This window comes from Aythya marila, assembly GCF_965140915.1.
Source record: "Aythya marila genome assembly, chromosome: 27".
Taxonomy (NCBI): Eukaryota; Metazoa; Chordata; class Aves; order Anseriformes; family Anatidae; genus Aythya; species Aythya marila.
The window spans coordinates 631,240-650,453 of NC_139068.1; the positions used below are offsets into that span (position 1 = coordinate 631,240).

At 46.7% G+C, this 19,214-nt stretch overlaps 2 protein-coding genes across 13 annotated transcripts in view; both read right to left on the minus strand.

Annotated features, from left to right (window-relative positions):
• Positions 1–1,311: 1,311 nt before the first annotated feature.
• On the minus strand, positions 1,312–3,166 carry LOC309887867 (la-related protein 6-like; the record flags this gene model as incomplete). Its single annotated transcript, XM_082779896.1, has 3 exons — positions 1,312–2,316; positions 2,563–2,773; positions 3,000–3,166. The coding sequence occupies 3 exons, from the start codon at positions 3,164–3,166 to the stop codon at positions 1,312–1,314; spliced, it is 1,383 nt and encodes a 460-aa protein (XP_082636022.1).
• A 2,773-nt stretch (positions 3,167–5,939) lies between these two features.
• Positions 5,940–19,214, minus strand: part of RFX2 (regulatory factor X2) — a 59,110-nt gene continuing 45,835 nt past the window's right edge. For 7 of the 12 annotated variants that reach the window (XM_082779865.1, XM_082779866.1, XM_082779864.1 and 4 more), the window contains 11 exons: positions 16,804–16,923; positions 15,622–15,737; positions 14,563–14,681; positions 14,127–14,239; positions 11,970–12,121; positions 10,999–11,108; positions 10,198–10,347; positions 8,515–8,723; positions 8,017–8,170; positions 6,342–6,384; positions 5,940–6,188 (listed from right to left, as the gene is read on the minus strand). In XM_082779865.1, coding sequence (XP_082635991.1) covers positions 6,079–6,188; positions 6,342–6,384; positions 8,017–8,170; positions 8,515–8,723; positions 10,198–10,347; positions 10,999–11,108; positions 11,970–12,121; positions 14,127–14,239; positions 14,563–14,681; positions 15,622–15,737; positions 16,804–16,923 — 1,396 coding nt within the window. In that variant the 3' untranslated portion in view covers positions 5,940–6,078. Of the gene's footprint in view, positions 6,189–6,341; positions 6,385–8,016; positions 8,171–8,514; positions 8,741–10,197; positions 10,348–10,998; positions 11,109–11,969; positions 12,122–14,126; positions 14,240–14,562; positions 14,682–15,621; positions 15,738–16,803; positions 16,924–19,214 lie in introns of those variants that run through there. The other 5 variants (XM_082779872.1, XM_082779868.1, XM_082779871.1 and 2 more) reach the window with 2 other exon arrangements.

Genomic DNA, 19,214 nt, shown 5'->3' on the forward strand with positions numbered 1-19,214 from the left:
TACTGCTGTCACCACAGGACAACGCATTTCGTCCCAACACCAAGCTGGAAAAGCGAGGGAAAAAGCGGCGGAACAGATCATTGCCAAAAAAAGGCAGCAAGCCCAAAGCCTCCACAGCCAGTGCTGGGGTGGGAGGGCAGCACTAAAGCCATTGTAGGGGTGGGAGGGACTGGGATAAGGAGGAAGGGGATAAGGATGTAGTAGGGTAGCTTTTGTCTCTCCCCCCCAAAAAAAAAAAAGTTAATTATTCAGAACTTCATAGGACTCCATGCCTGTGGGGGTGGAGGAAATGCAGAGACAGCAGGAAATGGCAGAGGTACAAAATCAACACTGAGCCCCAAATGAGAGCCACCAAACCATCCCCAGGATGAAGCCATAACCACCAAGGCAGACAAATGTAGAAGGTGGACCTCCCAGTCCCTTTGGGAGGGGGGAGCTCTTTGGTGGGACAAGCCAGGACAGACAGGTACATGCAGGACTCACAAACACAGCCCCACATTGGAAGTAGCATCCCCAGTGCTGCACTGAGCCCCTGCAATGAGAACAGGGGAAAAAATAAATAAATAAATGCTGTACTGCCTTCACATTGAGCACAGCCAGTATCCTCTCTTGTAGGGGCAAGGGTCAATACAAAGCCCTTATAGACCTCAAGGTAATTCCCATTCTTGGGTCCCACCAGACTCAGCTCCAGAGCCTGGCTCATCCTCACTGCTGCAGGAAAATAACCCCAAATGACCCAAAGAATGGCAAGGGATGGAGTTGCTGGCAGGCAACTCCCTTCTTCCCTTGTCTGGCTGCACCTTGGACAGCCACAACACCAGGAAAGTAAGGAAAAAGACATCAAGGAAAAAACATCCTAAATAAATCACTGCCACAACCAGAAATTGCCTGGAAACTTCATCTCACTTTATTGAACATTTCACATCCGAGCTCCACAACCTTACACCAATGCATGCAACAGCACCTTCAGGAGGCAGCACTGTCCTGCCATGCTCATGCAGGAGCTCTCAGTGTCCCCATTGTCACTGGCCCCAGGGACATGGGGGGACCCAACATGACAGAATCCCGGCAGCACCACCCAGAGCTGGCCTGGGCCCTGGCAGGAGTGGTGGCTGCTGGCCTGAGCATGGCACTGGGTTCTTCTGGTGCTCAGTGTCTCAGCTCACACCCTGCTCTGCCCTGAGCATCCTCAGCCCCAAAACAGCTGCACTGCCACCGCCCACGGCTCTCTGGGCCACAAAGTTATTCTTCTTGACACAATAAGGAAAAACAAAACCAAAAATAATCCCCAAACCATAACACAAAGGAGTCTTAGTGCTTGAGGACAAGTTTTCCTCTCCCAATGCTTTTGTAGAAGCCCTTGGTGCCATCAGGCCCATGTGGCAGGCGAAGCACACCAGCACAGAGGCCGAGGGACTCTGATACCTGCTTCACAGCCAGGGGATTGCCAGGAGGTGATTTGGCATCCAGAGAGGGGCCAGGGGTTGTGCTGCCACCCCAGGGTGTCCACGCACCTACCCCGCTCCCCCAGCCAAAATCGAGGCCCTGGGAGCTCTCAGGGCTGGAGCCAAGGCCAAAGCAGCCACCAGTGCTCAGCTCTGTGGTTAGTGGAGGAAAGACCTTGCTGGCGAGGAGCGATCTGGCAAAGGTGTTGCCAAAGGAGCCAGGCTTGAAGCCACTGTGGCCATCAGGCCTGGAGGGCGTTGAGAGGAGAGGCAACGAGGCCTGGGCCGTGTCTGACTCCAGGGAGCTGCATAGCAAGGAGTCCTCAAGGCTGTAAGGGAACATCTCAGCCGCCGCTGCCTGTGCCTTCCATCCCAGCGTCTCCTCCACTGCCACTGCCTCCCTCTCAGTCACACTTTTCTTTGAGCCCTTCCCTGAGAGCCGTACCACCCGTATGCTTGCGGAGCCAGGGCGGCTCAGGTCCTCAAAGGCCCTGCGGGCACTCTCCAAGCTCTCGTACTCCACCAGTGCACAGCAGCGACTCAGCAGCTCGGGGAAGCGCACTGTGTATTTCCGTACATCTGAGGGCAGCTTCCTGCCCGGCCGCAGGATGCGGATGGAGGCGATTGCACCAAAGGGGCTGAACATCCTCGTGATGGTCTCGATGAAGTTCTTCTGGAGTGGCAGCAGCATACCCAGCTCCTGAGGCAGCGGGTCCCAAGCCAGAAGCAATTTGCTGGGGGGGATGCTCAGCAGGGACTCTGGGAGGGGGACCCGCCGCCTCACTTTGGTGCCCTCCTCATTCACTTCCAGCAGCTCCGAGAACTGTAGGGCGTAAAGTGTGAGCCGCCAGTCGCGTGTCAGGTACTTCACCTGTGGTGAAAAGGAGGCTGCTGCATTCCCTGGCAGTCCAGGCAGGCTGCAGCCCCCTCACCCCAAAGTCACAGCAGGGCAATGTCGCCCTTCACCCAACTACTGCTGGGGATTAGAGAAGATTCCCAAGGACCCCAGTAATAAGCCACAGCTCCCCTGTACTCCATGCCACCAGTGCTTCCTCACAGTGCTCTCATCCAACTAAGGCCTCCACGTGGAGGCTGCCTTCTGCCATAACCAGCCTACCTTCTTGAAGGACGTGAGCAACTTGATGCTGACAAAGCCCATCTTGTTCTTCTGGACGTGCTTCAGGAGGAAAGCATCCTTGGCGAGGTTCTCGTCAGAGAGGTAGAACTCTACCTGGGACACAATTCTCCGGACCAGCTGTGGGTCAGGGACAGAGTAGCTGCAGTCGAACAGGTCAGCACCCAAAGCATTGCTCACATCACAGAAGCTCCTGGGGGAGCAACAGGGACACGGGTGTGAATTGGTGGCCTTCAGGATGCACAGCACCGCCCTGTCCCAGCAGCAACAGCACAGGTGGCAAAGGTGCCAGGAAGGCCTAGGCCCATCGGCCTGGGAGCCACAAACCTAAACCCATCCCAGATAAGGGTCTTGGGATAAGCACAAAGCAAGACTAGGGCTCACCCCCCACACACACACACATCCCCATGGCCACACACCCACTGAAGCTCTTGAAGAAGTCATCCTGGCCGAGCAGGGCGAGTGAGCGGCTCCGAGATGGAAGGAGATGCAGCCCAGGGAAGGAATTTCTTTGCGCTGGCAGAGTGGTGCTGCAGCCAGGCTGGGAACCGAGCCCCAGGGCCACCACAGAACTACGCGATGACATGGTCCTTCATCTGGGACACCACACAGAAGGGTGGTGCTGGGGTGGTTTCTGGTCACAGGCAGCCCCAGGGCAGAGCACAGCCCCTGGGCGGCAGACCCAGCCAAGGGATGGGGGAGAGGGGGCAGCCCTGTGCCGTGCCCTTACCCGCTTGACACAGTAGAGGGGAAGAGTGGGAAGTCCTGGCACTACATCCTAGAGAGCTGCAGGCAGCAGACCCCCAGCCCTCCCACCTCCAAACTAAGGCTCCTAAAAGACAGAGGAGGAGGAGGGAGAAGAAAAGAAAAAAGAGAAAGAAAAACCCCTGGGGGGTTCTCAGGCTGCTGGTTTATAAAAGCAACTGACCAGAAGGGGCCCAGCAGTCAGGACCATGACTGGCTGAGCCCCACGAAGCGCCAGCTGAAGCATATCTGAGGGTTAAGCAGCTCCAGCTGAGCCCCATGAGCTCTGCAGGTGCTGGGATGGGGAGGCAGAAGAGGGGCAGGCAGGACCCCACTGCAAGAGGCATCTCAGCTCCAGCCTCAGTTTCCCTGTCTTGTGCAGGGACAGTAACAAACACGCACAAGGAGGGTTCAGCCCTGGGCAGTGCTCAAGCTCCTAGTGCTGCCAGGGTGACAGACAAAGGTCTTCTGCCTTTTACCCCATGCCAATGAGAGGAAGCAGAAAATCCCCTAAAAAGGGTTGAAGCCTGGGCCATGCAATCCCCAGGAGGAGTGACACCTTGGGGCAGGATGGCCCACGGCTTCAGTAAGAGGTGGGGAAGGAGGCTGGGGATGAAACTCATCCCTGTGGCTTAAGCCTTTGATAAGGGCTGCCCACCTCTTGATGGGGCCTGATCCAGCTGCACCTTAGCCCATCTGTCCAGAGGGAGAGGGAAGGGAGCGAGAAGAATGCAGGGAGCCTTCCCCTTCCTGAGGCATTAGAGCAGGAATGATCCCGTCCTTAATCACATCCCTGTTCCCCACCTCCTTTCAGTGATTAAAGAAGAAATGGGACAACCACAAGTATTGTACAGGCCTGAGCATTTCATATATGTTTATTGCTATTCAGGTTTAGTTGGGAATTTTGTGCACGTGGAGTTTAGGTGGTTATCCAGACTCCTTGCACGGTGCGGCACTGTTCCAGAGCATCTTGCTTGCATGTCCGTGGTGAGCAGGAGGTGGCTGGCTTCAGTCGGTAGGGGCTGCAAAGAAGAGCCAATGCACCAGCTGGAGTTTTCACACTCTGTGGGAGCAGGGGAGTATAAGACTTGGTTGCTCAGTTGTTTTTTTTGACCATTTGATCTCATCGGCAGGATCTGAAGTGCAGACACTGACCCAGGGAGTATTCATTGTCATTATTTACAAATATATCCAGCTTTCTCATTTGTCTCCTGCTACTTTGATATGAGACATTTACAGACAGACATCACCCTGACAGACAACAGCACAGGACAGTAAGAGGGAAAGATGTGCCACTGTACACACTTTCTTTTTACTTTCCAATAGCATTTTTTTTAAAGTGTCACAAGTACCTTAGTACCACTTTGAATGAGTAAATATTATATTTGGATAGAATATACTCTGATATGCAAATGTACACGAGGCCCCTGGAAAAGCTTACATCAAATGCTGTATAAAACATCATTACAAATAATTATAATAAAAGCTATTTATGACACAGCATTTATTCAGACAGGTTTGCCCTGGGGCTTTGTTTTTGCAGTTTGGCTTGATGACAGCCCCCCCACCAGCCCCACCATTAGCGACCACATGGACCTCATGGAATCAGAGCCCTGCCTCAGCCCTGCAGGAGCCAGTGCAGCAACAGCGTGGGAGCAGGAGAAGCGAAGCAGCAAGGGAAACGCCACTGTGGTGCTGAGCATGGTGCTGGCCAGGGCCCACAGAGAGCCCCTTGCTGCTGCAGGGCCAGGGCTGAGCACTGCAGGAAGCAGGCACACTGCCTGCCCTAAGGCACTGCGGTCGCACACCCCTCGCCCACTCCCTGGACACAGGCCCACTATTTTTGCAAGACTTCAAGCAAGAATTGTACAGAACCTGCTGGGAGCTCAGGGTGTGGGATCATCCCTTCTGCATGGGTACCCTGGTGAGGATGGGGATACCCCCATCTCATGGTCATGGGCATCAGAACCAGCTTTGTGGCCAGCTGCTGCGTCCTCAGAGTTCTTTGGTATCTTGAGTTGGCCTGACAGTGTCCCAGGATCATTCACAGATGGAACACACAGCTGGCAAGACACAGGTGCAGTGGGGAGTGCTCGTCCCATAGTCCCATAGTCCAGAGCATGTCGTGCACTGCTCAGCAGGGACCAGGTCACGGCACAGCCTGGAGTCCCACGGGTGGGTTCATGAGATGCACAGTATGTGTGTGCCCAGCACAAACGATTTGGCAAAGTCAGAGCCAGGACAGCATGTCTTGAAAGTCTGTAGGAGAAGGGTTAGGCATTTTTCCTTCGTCTTGGGCACTGATTGGTTCAATTTTGTATCACAGTGAAGTCTGAGAAGTGGGGAAGGAACCCAAACCACCTTCCCTGAAAGAGAAAGCCTCATGTGCCCCTCCATCATCCCCCCGTTTGGCTGGGCACAGCCTCTCCTCACCAGGCACATCCAATTCATCATGAACCATGTAGGCTTTCCACTCTCTTTAGCAGACTTTTACCTTCACTCTCCACTCAGCAGCCATGCTACTGCTGCTGCTGGCAGAGAGCAGGGGGCAGGCAGGCGTCCATCCCACGCACTCTTCGCACACGGATGAAGCACAGCCCCCTCCCACCGCCCACCCCGGCTCACCACCCACAGCCCTTCCTCAAACAGCAGTAAACATATAGAGAAACTAAGAGGCACTAGTAGCACAGACCCGGGGAGACTCAGGCTTGCAGATCAAACCTCGTCCAGCCAGAGAAAAGCCAAGTCCCCGTGTTAGATCTCCTGTAGCGAGTGGCCAGTGTCGCTGCGTTCTCGCTTCACAAGTGGCTCCCCCATGCTCCGGGAATCCGTGTCCACCTCACTGCCCAGATCACTGATGTCATCTGCAAAGGACAGGGCTCAGATTCAGAGCGGTCCCTAGGGACAAGAGGTCCTTTTTCCCAATGGAGTGGGGTGGAAGAGCAAGCACAAGGTTCCCCCTCCCACAGTGACTCAACCCCGGCCCCACAGGACTTCCCTCAAGGGAGAGGAGGTACCTTTGTCCAGCAGTGTTGGGGACATGGATGTGAGGTCACTGAACTGAAAGAGAAAGGTGTTACAAGTTAAGTGAGGATTATGGACGCCCAAGGCACCTGCTGGCATCTGTTTCCAAGCAATTCTAACAAACAATTTAAACACTCAGGAGAAACCACAAGCAGTGCCAGTGGCAAAAAGCAGAAACAAAAACAACCACTTATTTTGGGGATAAGTCTGCCGCTCTCATTTAAACCTCTGGGCAAATATACAACACAAAAATCCAGGACAGGGTCAAGTTCTTGGAAAAGGGCATAAGGAGAAAGTGTTCTGTCTCCCACGTCATGATCAAGTGCTGCCACAAACCCCTGGCCAGGGCACTGCACAAGGATGTTGCCACTTCTCCAGCTCTCTGCACATCAGGCAGCTGCTCAGATGTGCCAGTTTTCACCCGTCCTGGATTCTACCAGCACTCCAACTCCACACAGCTCTATGCAAAGTCCTTTCATTCATTCCAGGAAAGTGCTTTGGCTTGCAAGGCCACGGTACCAACTGATACCAGAGAGCTGGTGACATATTTGGTTCTGGAGATGTGTTGTCTCCCTCTGTGGTAAGGTCTGAAACTAAAGTACTGTAACAATAATGCTGGAAAGTCATGCAGCGTTGAGCAGCAGAAGGAACTGAAGACAGCAGGAATTTCGTGAGCAATGGAAATGGAAGAATGCAATTCAGTGTCTTTTGCTAGGAAGAATCAGCCTCCTCCTGGAGAACAGAAATACTGCAAATGTTTAATGAAGGAGAAGCAAAACCTAAGGGATGAAAGCCTCCCACAGCTAGGTCTTGCTGGAAGCTACTCTCTTGTTTTCATGTTTCTTTAATATCAATGAAGACAGAGGTTTTGCAGGGAATAGTGGGAACAGCAGGGATAGTGGGAATTCACATTCACATTCATTTCTTCTTTCCATGGAAAGAGGAAAACAGGATGAGCTTCAAGGAGCAAATGAGATCAGTTTTAATCTAACAGTAGTTTCTTTATTGCTTTCACGGGTTGACCTTTTAAATCTGGGCATTTCAGAATGAAAAGTTGAAAGCAGCTAGGCAGGACAGGACCTGTTTGCAAACCAGACACCATGCTTACTGTCTGACTTGTAACGAAAAAAATAGAAATAAAAATAAAAAACTGAAAAGCCAAACACCTATCATTTATTCCTCTTCTTCACATCAAAAATTGAGAGAGTGGCTGACTGTGCATGTAGCTCTGGGGTTTGCAGAGAGGTCTGAAGAAGTTACATGCACAGAGCCAATGAAAATTGTAGGGAAGGCAAATTTTGGACATTTTGCTTTTCGTTAGGTTTTGTGTTTGATGCGACTTAGCTATGGCAGGACCCCTAAAATCAGGGTTGGTACCCAAAGATTACAGAGAGAAGTGGGTAGGTCAATTTCCTCCCTCCTCCAGGCCTCTGAATCCCAGCTGATGCTCATCTGCCCCAAAAAGCATCAGCTCAGGTTTTACCAATCCATGAGAAAAGATGCTCAGGTAGCTGGATCCTTCTGCCAAGCACTCAAAATACCTCAGTAAATCCTTCAGCAAAGATGGTTATAAAACATGTTCAGGGCACAGTGCTGTTTGTGAACCAGTTATGCCCCTTTATGCACTGCTTAGTTTGGGTTTGTTACTAGGGAATAAACAATTCTCACCTCTCCCATTACGGCAATTGGCGTCTCCCCTGTTGCCTGGGCAACACGATGCTCTACCAGATAAAACATGTATTCATCATAGAGCAGGCGAATCAGGTGGAAGGAACCAAAGCTGGCAGCACTGCGCAAGGTGAGGTCACGGATCACCATGGAGCTGGAGAATGGACGGGAAACAAAATATTTGGGATGTGCTTTACACTTGCATCATGGCTGATGTGAAGTTTTTGACCCTGAGGGTACTATGGGACATGGTGCTCTATTTCTAAAGAGTATCAAAAGCACTTTAAGAAATAAGTTGATGGAGCATCCTATCCCCATCCCAAAAGGATACAGGTGACAACACTCCTGTCTGCACCAGGGCAGAGCAACAGTCAACCAGAGTTTCATGGGTGTAAAGAACTTGGCTTTGGCTTTTCAAGAAACATATTTACATGCTCTAGGCATGTAAATATGCCCTAGTGCCACAGAAATATCCCCAAAATGAGAAAGAAAATGTACCTATAGAAAGACCATTTCAACAGGAACTGCCTGGCTGCCTTTGGGAAGCTGGGACTGCCCTCATGATGCTTCAGGACTTGAGTAACGACATTATCCAACCAACTAGCCCACTGGTCCAGGGAGCTCTGCTGCTGCAGAGTGAGCTTGAAATCCTGCTCCAGCTTCTGTACCATGCCTTCCTCGCACTGGCATACCCATGAGGCTTGCTCCTGCTCGGGAAGAAGGGCTGACAGTCACTCATGCAAAGACTTCTATTCTACAGTTTTTGGTACTTCCCAGCCCAGGAATTTAACTTCATTTCTAGTAGGCAAGGACTCCAAACCAGCTCTAAAACGCATCTCCTCCAACCTGTCCTGATGTAGTGGGTTTACGTGGCAAGATTTTGGTAGCAGGGGGCCATAGGGGTGGCTGCTGTGAGAAGAATCCAGAAGCTGCCCCATGTTAGATAAGGGCCCTGCTGCTGACCAGAGTCAGGCCAATAAGTGATGTTGTTTGCACCTCTGTGAGAGCATATTTAAGAAAAGGAGGGAAAAAAAAAAAACAACTGCTGGGGAACAGCAGCTGGGAGAGAGAGAGGAGTGATGAACAGCCTTGCAGGCACCAAGGTCAGTGAGGAAGGAAGGAGAGAGGTGTTCCAGGTACCAGAGCAGAAGTCCCTTGCATCCTGTGGTGAGGACCACGGTGAAGCAGGTTGTCCCCCTGCAGCCCATGGAGTACCACAGTGAAGCGGGGTTCCACGCTGTAACCCATGGAGGAGACCATAGTGGAGCAGGTGACCCTGCACAGACAGAGGCTGCAGCCTGTGGAGGACCCCTGGCAGGAACAGATTCCAGGCCAGAACTGCAGCCTGTGGAGAGGAGCCCACGCAAGAGCAGGGGTTTGGGGTGAGCTGCTGCCCGTGGGGGACCCAGGTTGGAGCAGTTTTCTCCTGACGGATGGACCCCGTGGTATGGACCCATATCTAGACCAGTTCTTGAAGAGCTGCTGCCTGTGGGAAGCCCCTGCAGGATCAGTTCGAGAAAGACAGCATTCTGTGGGAGGGACCCCACAGTGCAGGGGAAGAGTGACCAAGAAGGAGCAGTGGAGACGAAGTGCTGTAGACTGACCACAGCTCCCATTCCCCCCCATTCCCCCATGTTGCTCAAGGGGAGAAGGTGAAAAAGGGCGGAGGGGGACAAGGTGTTTTTGTTTTCTTTCCGTTGTTTCTCACTTCTCTAGCTTGTTAGTAATAGACAATAAATCTTACTATCTCCCTACTCTGAGTCTGTTTTGCCCATCACGATAATTGTTGTGTGATCTCCCCATCCTTATCTCAACGCTTGAACCCTTTGTGTGGTATTTAATTCCCTTTCCCTTTGAGGAGGGGGAGTGAGAGAATGGCCATGGTGGAACTCGGCTGCCCACCCAACTAAAACCTCCACACCTGACCACAGTACAATATTATTATTAGAACTATATTATTGTTGGTAGTAACACTTATTACAGAAGTTTCTTAGTACTTTCTGCACTGTCTGCAATGAGATGGCAGACTTACCTGGACAAGTAACAGCAAAACCTTATGTTAAATTGTTTACCTAATTGCTTTTTTCATATTGGAAATAAGATGCTGTTTAGTAGCAAATGGCCTCATTAGAGAGTCCCAGTTCTTGGAAGCATGGCCTGGGAAAAGATACTGTAAGTTACCTGCACATTGGCAAAGTCAACCCGATTGAGATCACTGAGCATCTGGTTTATCTGGGAAGTGTTCTGCAGCACCGCACGAGCAGCCTGAGCCAGGTGGTTCAGGGATGTGTATCTCCGTAACGTCTGTGCAAAGGCACTAACTACCCCAACCTGCAGCAGAGCAGAGCACACAGGACACCATGACCAGGATGCTGTGGTTCTCAGGGACAAACTTTTCTCAACGCTGAGCTCAAGCATGCAGCACACATCAGCTGGCATAACCTGCACAGTCTCACCCACCCTGCTGTCTAACATGCAGACACGCACTCCCCAACAGCACTTTTGCAGTGTCTACTGCATCTTGAAAAACAGCCTCTGCATTTCTTTTTCTTTAAAACTAGAAGATTTCACATTCTGCGTCCCACATTGGTAAGCTAGGGACAGGCTACCAGAATCCATGGTGTTATGAGAGAGGGAGTAGGAGCCTTATATTCAATCTCTGCAATGCCATTCAGTCTGTGAGGTGTCCTGCACTTTCTAGTAGGAGATTATCATTCCAGTGCAAAGATTTTCTTCCAGAAAGCCTTGTCTGCAATTTCAGGGCATGGGGATGGCTCAATAGACAGAGCATCATTGGCCTCTGTTACAAAAGAATTGCCCCACCTCTCTCCCGCTCCTGGTTCAGAATTATTCATTACACTGTGTTAGTTTGGAGTACACGTAGCCAAACCCCAGTAGTGATTTCCAATCACTGTGGGAAAGCTCAACATGCACACACACTCAGTTCATCTCCCTGACCTGCAACATGCTCCTTCTGCTTACCTTTGTCTGGACAATCTTGGGGGGGAATTCACTCATTGCATTCATCAGCCACCCTTCCAAACTCTTGGCAAAATTACGGATCGCCTGTGTAAGTGTGCCTGCAAAGAAGTCTGCAGAGTTACAAAGGCTGTTCCACATTGTCTTTTATAAACCGCTTTTCTAGCTCAGGACTGCTGTGGAAAGCACAGCCACTGATTTGGTAGCTGCAATCTCAATCCAGCATCCTGGAAATCAGCCAGGTCCCAAAATGCAGTCATACAGTTCCTTTTCTTATTTGTGGCTCAGCTGAGCAGTTTCCAAATGTTGAGACATGCTCTTTAAAGACACGCATGTGCCCCAGCATGCAGACTGACTGCAGCAGCTCAGAGGGACATGGTTCTACAGAACTGCCCAGCCCAGCCTGTGGCCAAGCTGTGGTCTTGGGGAGGCTGACGCACACTCCTCAGTGAGCAGCCAAATCAGATGGAAAACCCTCCATACCCCACCACTAATCTCCCAAATGAAAGATGACCCCAAGTTTCCAGGAGGTGCAGTAGGGGACAACATGGTCCTATGTAAACAAAAATACTGTCTCCAAGGAAACATCTCACAAGGATTAGCCACGCTTACAACAGCTTGTGGTGCATTAAGTCTTTGATTTTACCTTGACTCATAGCCAAAGCAGGAGATGTGATATGCAATGAACCAAATGAACCTAGGAATTTCCAGGGGCCACAAAATACTGGCTATACAGAGCAATGCTGCAGAAGGTATAATGCTTTAGCCAAAAAACATTAGCTTGTATTCAAAACAAAAAAGTCTAAATTAGCTTCTACAATGGAAATCTTTGTGGCAAGTGGTAGCCAGCTAGCATGAGTCATGGACTGCTGTTCTCCAGACATCCGGTGACTCAGGAACAATCCAGCAAGGAGCCAGAGCTGAGCAGGAGGCAGGACTACCCATGTCCTCCCAGTCTCACTGCAGATACTCACTGGGCACCGGTCGGAGCACATCTGGGATGAGAATTTCCACCAGGGCCTGGTACAAGATGTGATCGCAGCTTCTCATCCACTTGAGGATATGTTCATATTTACACAGAGTGATCAGCTTATCTTTTGGGAGGGTTCCTTCGTGTTCTTCTTCACTGCATGAAAAAAGGAGGCAACATCAGAAGGCGGTTCTCCATGTGTTCACACTTCACCTGGATTTCTAATGTCAGTTTTCAGCAGGAAAAAAAAATCACATTTCTTTCAAAAGAAGATGTCGGACTGATCTTTGACTCTGCAAGGACCTCTCTGTCTATGCATTCAGACCTCTGACTGCAGTTTTACCTCAAATATGTATCTCCTTGTGCTTGGCCTCCCTTTGCTTCCTCCATCTTCAGTCTCACTTGCCTTTCACAGCACACGCATGTTGATGTGTTTCTGGCAACTGTCCTTCAGCACAGCTTCCTTAGCAATAGCTGCAGCTATTTGCAAACCCTTCACACCTTTCTCCTCTTCCCTCTGCTCTAAACTGCTCTGTTGCAAGGCTGACAAATGTTTGCAGCCAGTGCTGTTTGAGCAGATTAGCCATTGTTGATAGACACTACGAACAGCTTCAAGGTGTTTGGCACCTCTAAATGCAGAATGCTTTCATAAGGAAAAATAGTTGGGGTTGTGATGAGAACTGAGCAAATTGTCTCCAGCTGAATGAAGTCAATCGAGTCAGCATTAATTTCACTTTATAGATGTACAGAAACTTTTTATGCATGATTAAGGCAGAAGATACTTGGTTAAACAACAAGCAGAGGAAACTGAATCCTTAATGCACTGCCAGAGCACCAAGAGCTGCTGGAGCTATTAAGACACAACACTGGGAACTGGGAACTTGCAGGGAACTTTTCCCATGCATGACATCAAAAAAATTAAAGCCATCCTTTGACATGCTATAAGGAGGTACTTATATCCTCTGTCTGAGCAGTTTTAGTAAATGAACTAAACAGGCATATTCCTAGAACACTCACAGCCACCAAGCACCTGAACTTTCTGTTAAGTGGAACCAGGTACTGCATTTTATCATACTCAGCTTGGCACTTTGATAATACTTCATTTTTATGTTTGTATATATATAAAATGGGGGACAGAATGCTTTCTTTACCTATCTTGATTATTACTGGCATGCACAGCTACTAGAGCACACTGCCCTACCAAGACATGCTAGTTTAGACAGAGCTCTGAAGAAACACTGCCTCCAGTATCCACGTGAATCTACTCGTACCTAGCACAGCTCTCTGCTGTGTTGCCATATGCCTTGCAGATATACCCTTAAGTAAAAAGGTTTTTGAAACCATCAAACAGATAGCATCCGATGCACCAAAATACCCATCAGATAACATCTATTGAGAGCAACAGGGCCATATTCTAGAGATTATTATGGGGTATTGCCTTAATATTCAAACTTTTACCATTTTTCTTCTGAATATAAAACATCAGTATCTGAAATCTTTGTATAATTAGTGTAAGTGGAAAACATAATTTTTCAATACACATTTTAACAAGAAATCTTCACCTTTTCAATTCTACTTCCACTTATTTCCCTTCCCATCTCTTGGCAGCAGACTACCAAAGCATAAAGGAAGAAGAAGGCAGTTACAGTGAGCCAGACAAAAATACAAAGCCAGGATCAGAGTAGCTCAGTTTGTCATTATCTTCCTCAAGACATGAGACACTTAAAGATTTGGACAGCCACCCAAACAAGCAAGCCAGCCTAGTTTTCACTAAAACCTCAGTGTCTGAGATGTCATGCTACACAGATATTTAATGGCACAGAATTATAACTTTCTGTTCCTGTTGAACATTTACAAAAGCAGTATCCCATTCTCATTCATCTAAATTCTCCCTCTATTTTGGATCAGCATTTGTTACAGGAGGCATAAGGAATGTCATAGATGTACATCAACACAACAGATGCTTTCCTCTGAGGTCTTCACTTTGTATGGACACCACAATGTTAAACTTCTGACACTCTTTATAATGATTCTGCAAGGAAGAAAATATTTTCAAATCCTACAACGCATTCAAAATGTCTAGTGAAGCTGAAAACACTTCATGCATTTTTAAAAGATAAAATATCACAAAAAGTGCATCATTCAGAAATAATCAAAGTACCTGGATGGCAGGGCAGTAGAGCTATCACTAGATGGTGTTTTAGGACTCCAGAAGGATTGCCACAGTTTCTCAATGTAATGAAACTGAAGGTTCATTACAACATCCAAAGTTGCCTAACAACAAAGAACACATCTCATTAGCTGTTCTGTTAGCATCTTGTCACATAGTGTCAGCATAAATTTCATGTGCTGCCATTTAGATTAAATAATTTACAAGAAAAACAACTGGAAGTGCATTGTTTTAATAATCAACGTAACACAAAACAGGTCACAGAATGAAGAAACAACATTAAGTGCAATATCTGAGTTGCAATACCTAACAAATCACACATTCCTTGTGATGTTTGAGCTTTTTCTGACAGCAGGATGTGAGAAGAGCACATGAATAATGTCCCATATAATTTAATAAATCAATTAAAAATATTCAAAGTAATCACCTCGCAGTGGCGCCTGTAAAGAAGCTGCAGAGTCTTCACATCATTCATGGTGACCCCTTCTTGTAAGAGGACGTTGCCTAGATCAGGGGCTGGGAACTCAGGAAAGACATGGGTTACATCTGGGGAAAAAGATGGGAAAGATGTCCAAAATGAAGTGCACTCAGTTACGCAGGACTACAGTCAAGTACAAGATACTGCTGTCACTGGTGGCTGTCTTTCATGTTTCATCTGCTGATGAAACTGGTGAAATGAGACTGATATTCTAGTACTTCACTGGTTCATACCATTACAATGGGCAAAAAGTAAACAACTGCAGTCCATATATTCAGCGTGGAAAGGAGAATGGTTTCTTTCTCTTTGTAATAAAAGAAACAAGAATACATTGTCCTAATCTAATGTGCTTCCCATTATATTTTCTCCAAAGCCTGAAAAAGATTCTTTGGAAATTTGGGAGTACAATGGACAATACAACTGGACAGCTGATATATCAGGAGTGCTTTTATTTCAGATAACGCTTAGAACTGGAGATTTTGTATCTCTACTGGAGATTCGCTTAGAACTGGAGATTTTGTATCTCTACTGGAGATTATGGAAACATGTAGATCCATGACCAGCAAAACCACAAGCAGAACCTGTTTTCCAAGCAGAGGCTTGGTATGGATCTTCTGTAGTCAAATGAACATTGCAGCCTGCTCTCCTGGTGGGGAGATCAACAGAATCGTTCTGCTTTCCCTACCTGCCTGCTTTAACAAAGCTCTTCAGGACTCATGGCTTAGATATCTCTACTCCTTCCATCTAATTTATTTAAAATTGCTCTGAATACATTTTTGGAAGGAACTGACAGACCCGATGGCTCAAGGAAGAAGGCTTCCTGTGGGTACAGGAGTTAGCAAACAAACACAGCAAACATGACATTATAAGAGCATATTAGACTACTGTAGATTTTTTAGAAAAAGAAGAAACACAGGGCAGCCAGGGGGTCCTGGGAAAGGCCTTCCTTCCTTTTAGGATTATAACCCCAGACATGAGACACTGAATCCAGCAAAGCAGTCTCCTCACCTATGAACTGCTGATGATGCTGACTTTGAGCAGCAACCGACTGTTCCGGCGTAGTGTGCAGGTTGCTGTTGGATCCAGTTTCTGCCATGCCATCCATCTTCTGCACTGGTCTGTACCTACATTTAGAGCATGCCTTTGTATTTACACAGGCACAAGCAAACACATACACGCTACTTTCACAGTCATACTGTGAAAGACAGGGACACCTACAAAGTCATGATGCTGTAGAGTGCATATTTAAGAAGTTATATGCACTTATCATGTAATACATGAGGTTACAGTCAAGGCCAACATTTTGAGGGCAGATCATTTATATTACCAGCTCAAGACTGAGAATGAGAACCTCCTTTTGCAAAGTTCTCCCTGGGAGAGGATTAAAAGGGTTAAGAAGTTTACCCAAGGTGACAGAAAAAAAAAAAAAGAAAAAAAAAAAAAGAAAAAAAGAAAATGAGAAGCAGAGCTGGAGTGGGTGCCAGAGTACACACTCTGGAGCTGATTTTAGATTTGCTTTCTGTTTAGGAACTGAAGAAATGAATTCTTCTGCTCCTTCTTCACTTCAGCAAGAACCAGAAGTGTCAGCACTTCCAGGAGACGGTTCCAAATTCCTTCGCACGTTGTGTTTTTATTCAAGGTTGCTCAGACACAAGACTACCTGTCTAACTTGCACTGCTACACCAAAAAATAATAAAATAAAATAAAATAAAATAAAATAAAATAAAATAAAATAAAATAAAATAAAATAAAATAAAATAAAATAAAATAAAATAAAATAAAATAAAATAAAATAAGATAAGATAAAATAAGATAAAATAAGATAAAATAAGATAAAATAAAATAAACCAACACAAGCCACATGTCCTTTCCTCTGATGAGGAACAAATAACTCCAGAGCTGAAGTCTTAAACTACTGAGTCACGGGGATGCAGTGAAAAGCAGTACATACCATAGTAGTCTCTGCAGCAGCAGGCTGAATTCAAGCCACTGGCAAATAGAACAGGCAGATAAATGCAGTTTGGCAAGCCAGAATTTCCCTTTGACCCTTCCAGTACTCAGACTGGCCAGTACCTTTTTAACAACTCAGCTATGGGCTCTGGCACTTCAGCAGCACTCGGATTTTCCCCATCCCAATGTGCTCCCTCTAACACCAAGCACACCCAGCCCCAAGGGGCCAGGAGCTCCTACCTCTGCTTCTGGTGGATGGGCTGCTGCCTCATGGCCATGTACTGTGTGTCCTCCTGCAAGCGGTTCAGTGGAGACTCTGGCTTCAGACGGATCCCATAATAATGATATTTTGAGTTTCCCCTGCAAGTATCAGCGTTGAAATTGCTCAGTGCCAGCAGGTCAATGGGAGCAACACCACAGCCCTGCAATTTACTCTTGGGCTTGTTTTGACAATACACACACTTCTTACAGTGCACGTTTGTTTGCTGCCAAGCGTTGCTTCAATGGCTGAACTAATGAATGCCATCACCCCATGAAATTTAGAAGAACATGTCGCAAAGTTCAGTGACATCCACACTTAAAATCTGGCAAAGTTTGTTCCAAGTAACCAATGGTAACTAGAGAAGGACTGACAAGTGTTACAATACAAAGTATTATTAAACAGAATGACAGAGACCTCAAGGGACACTTTGCCCTTTGATTAGAGTTTAAGAACTTGCTTTCATATAAAAACAAAACTTCCATCTTATCTAGAGTTGGATGAAAAACAAGCCTGACCGAATGGTCAACTATAATAGGAAAGCCATCTCTCTGTTGCATGCACTTTTGCAGCAATGGCAAGAAGCTTTGATCTGCTTTTGTCTTGAGAGTTGCTCGTTTTTGCAGTTTTGTAAAAAAATGGAAGCTTTTTGTAAGCGAAAGTGGCTACACTTCTTTTTCCATTGCTGGTCCTTAAAGCTGCATTCCTCGGGAGAAATTCTTTCCATCCATCACATCAGACAGATGTGTCAAATCAAAGTTTCCCAACAAAATAGAATTTTTCAAGTCCACAATGGTGGACAGCTGTTTCCATATTTATGGAGGTGTATCGTACCTTTTCAAGCATCCACATTTTGAATTTTAAGTGTTTTTGTTGTTGTTGTTTATCAACAACTTTTCAAGGTTAACCAAAACCATTTAGTGATGGACTTTGGGATGCCATGGTCCAAAATTTTACAAAAAGAGTAAAATATAATAAACGCCTAATATTTATGCCACAGGAGATAGATATAAAAATAAGTTTAAAATTCTAAGAACTGGCCATCAGTTGCCTTACAAAAACAAAACAAAATAGGCACTACTAGATAATTTATAACAATATAGAATGATACTAAAGTAAGCAGCATTATCATAAGCTGAACTAAAACGCCCTGCAATTTCCACAGAGTGTTTTTCATTCCAATCTTTTATTCTATCTTTCAGTGAAATAAATTCTGAAATACCAGAATGCTGCTGGTCAGAAACTCCACTTTCTGACTATTTTTGTTTCCAAGTTCAATAATCTTTTAGGTCACAAAACAGAAGTTGCAGGATTCTAGGGCAGCTGTTGGGACTTTTAATTTTTCCTTCCTTGATAGGTCTAAAGAATTTTACTCCTCTGAAGAAATTACTTCAGAGCTCTTATACTTGAACCCATCTACAGAAATTCAAAGTTTCCCCTGCTCTTCCCATGACTGTTACCTCCCCATTCAAGCTGTGGAATGCTCCAGACACATCTGGTTTTGTTCTCCTCCTGAAAGCCTAGTCATTCAGGCTTGAATTTTATTATAAAAAGTTATACAATCAGAGCAATCACTGTTTCTCTAGTGTATTAGCTACTTTGTAAAATTAGAAGCTGGGATAAAATGCAGAGTCAGCTGTACGGGCTGTGCATATACTTTGGATGTTCCCTTGAAGGACACATGCCTTTGCAGCAAGTATACTTTCTTAAGTTTTCCTTTTTTTGTAACGCTATATGGAACTTTGATGTTTAAAACCAACAGTTGTCACAAGATTCAGCCTGCTGCTTTGTGAATTTCAGAAATAAGCTATCTAAATCTGTGCTGGGATGACTGCACACTTTGTCTGCATCATGGTTTTGGACACAGGTTCTCTTCCCACTTGTGACAGAGAACTTTCCTGGGAGGAACCGCTGCCCTGCAGCAGAACACTGGGCTCTGCAGCTGACAGTTGCAATCATGATCAAGAGGGACTTCATCTTTGTGAGACAGTAATGGAATGAGAAGCAGCCTGGGTTCAAATAAAATATTCTTAGACTCCTTTGGAAATGGGGTTAGATCAAATTCAGATGTGTGACTGGACAATGTGTTGTCACCAGAGCCCCAGAACATGTCTGAAATTAACTTTATTGTCAAACTTCTCATGCTGCTGATTCACGTTCAGAAAGTAGCTTTCCTTCACAGGACACAGAAATTACTTCTGTGCTTTAGAATAGCTTTTTTTTTTTTTTTTTTTTTTTCCACAACACAACGCTTGGTAATTTCTATACATCTCAGAAGAAAGACCTGTGCCTGTGAAATTACGCTTGGTAGATTTTCAGTGGATATGAGAGAAATTGCAGATTATGCAAGATCAGTGCAATGATTTTTTTTCTGCAAAATGTGAGGCCACAG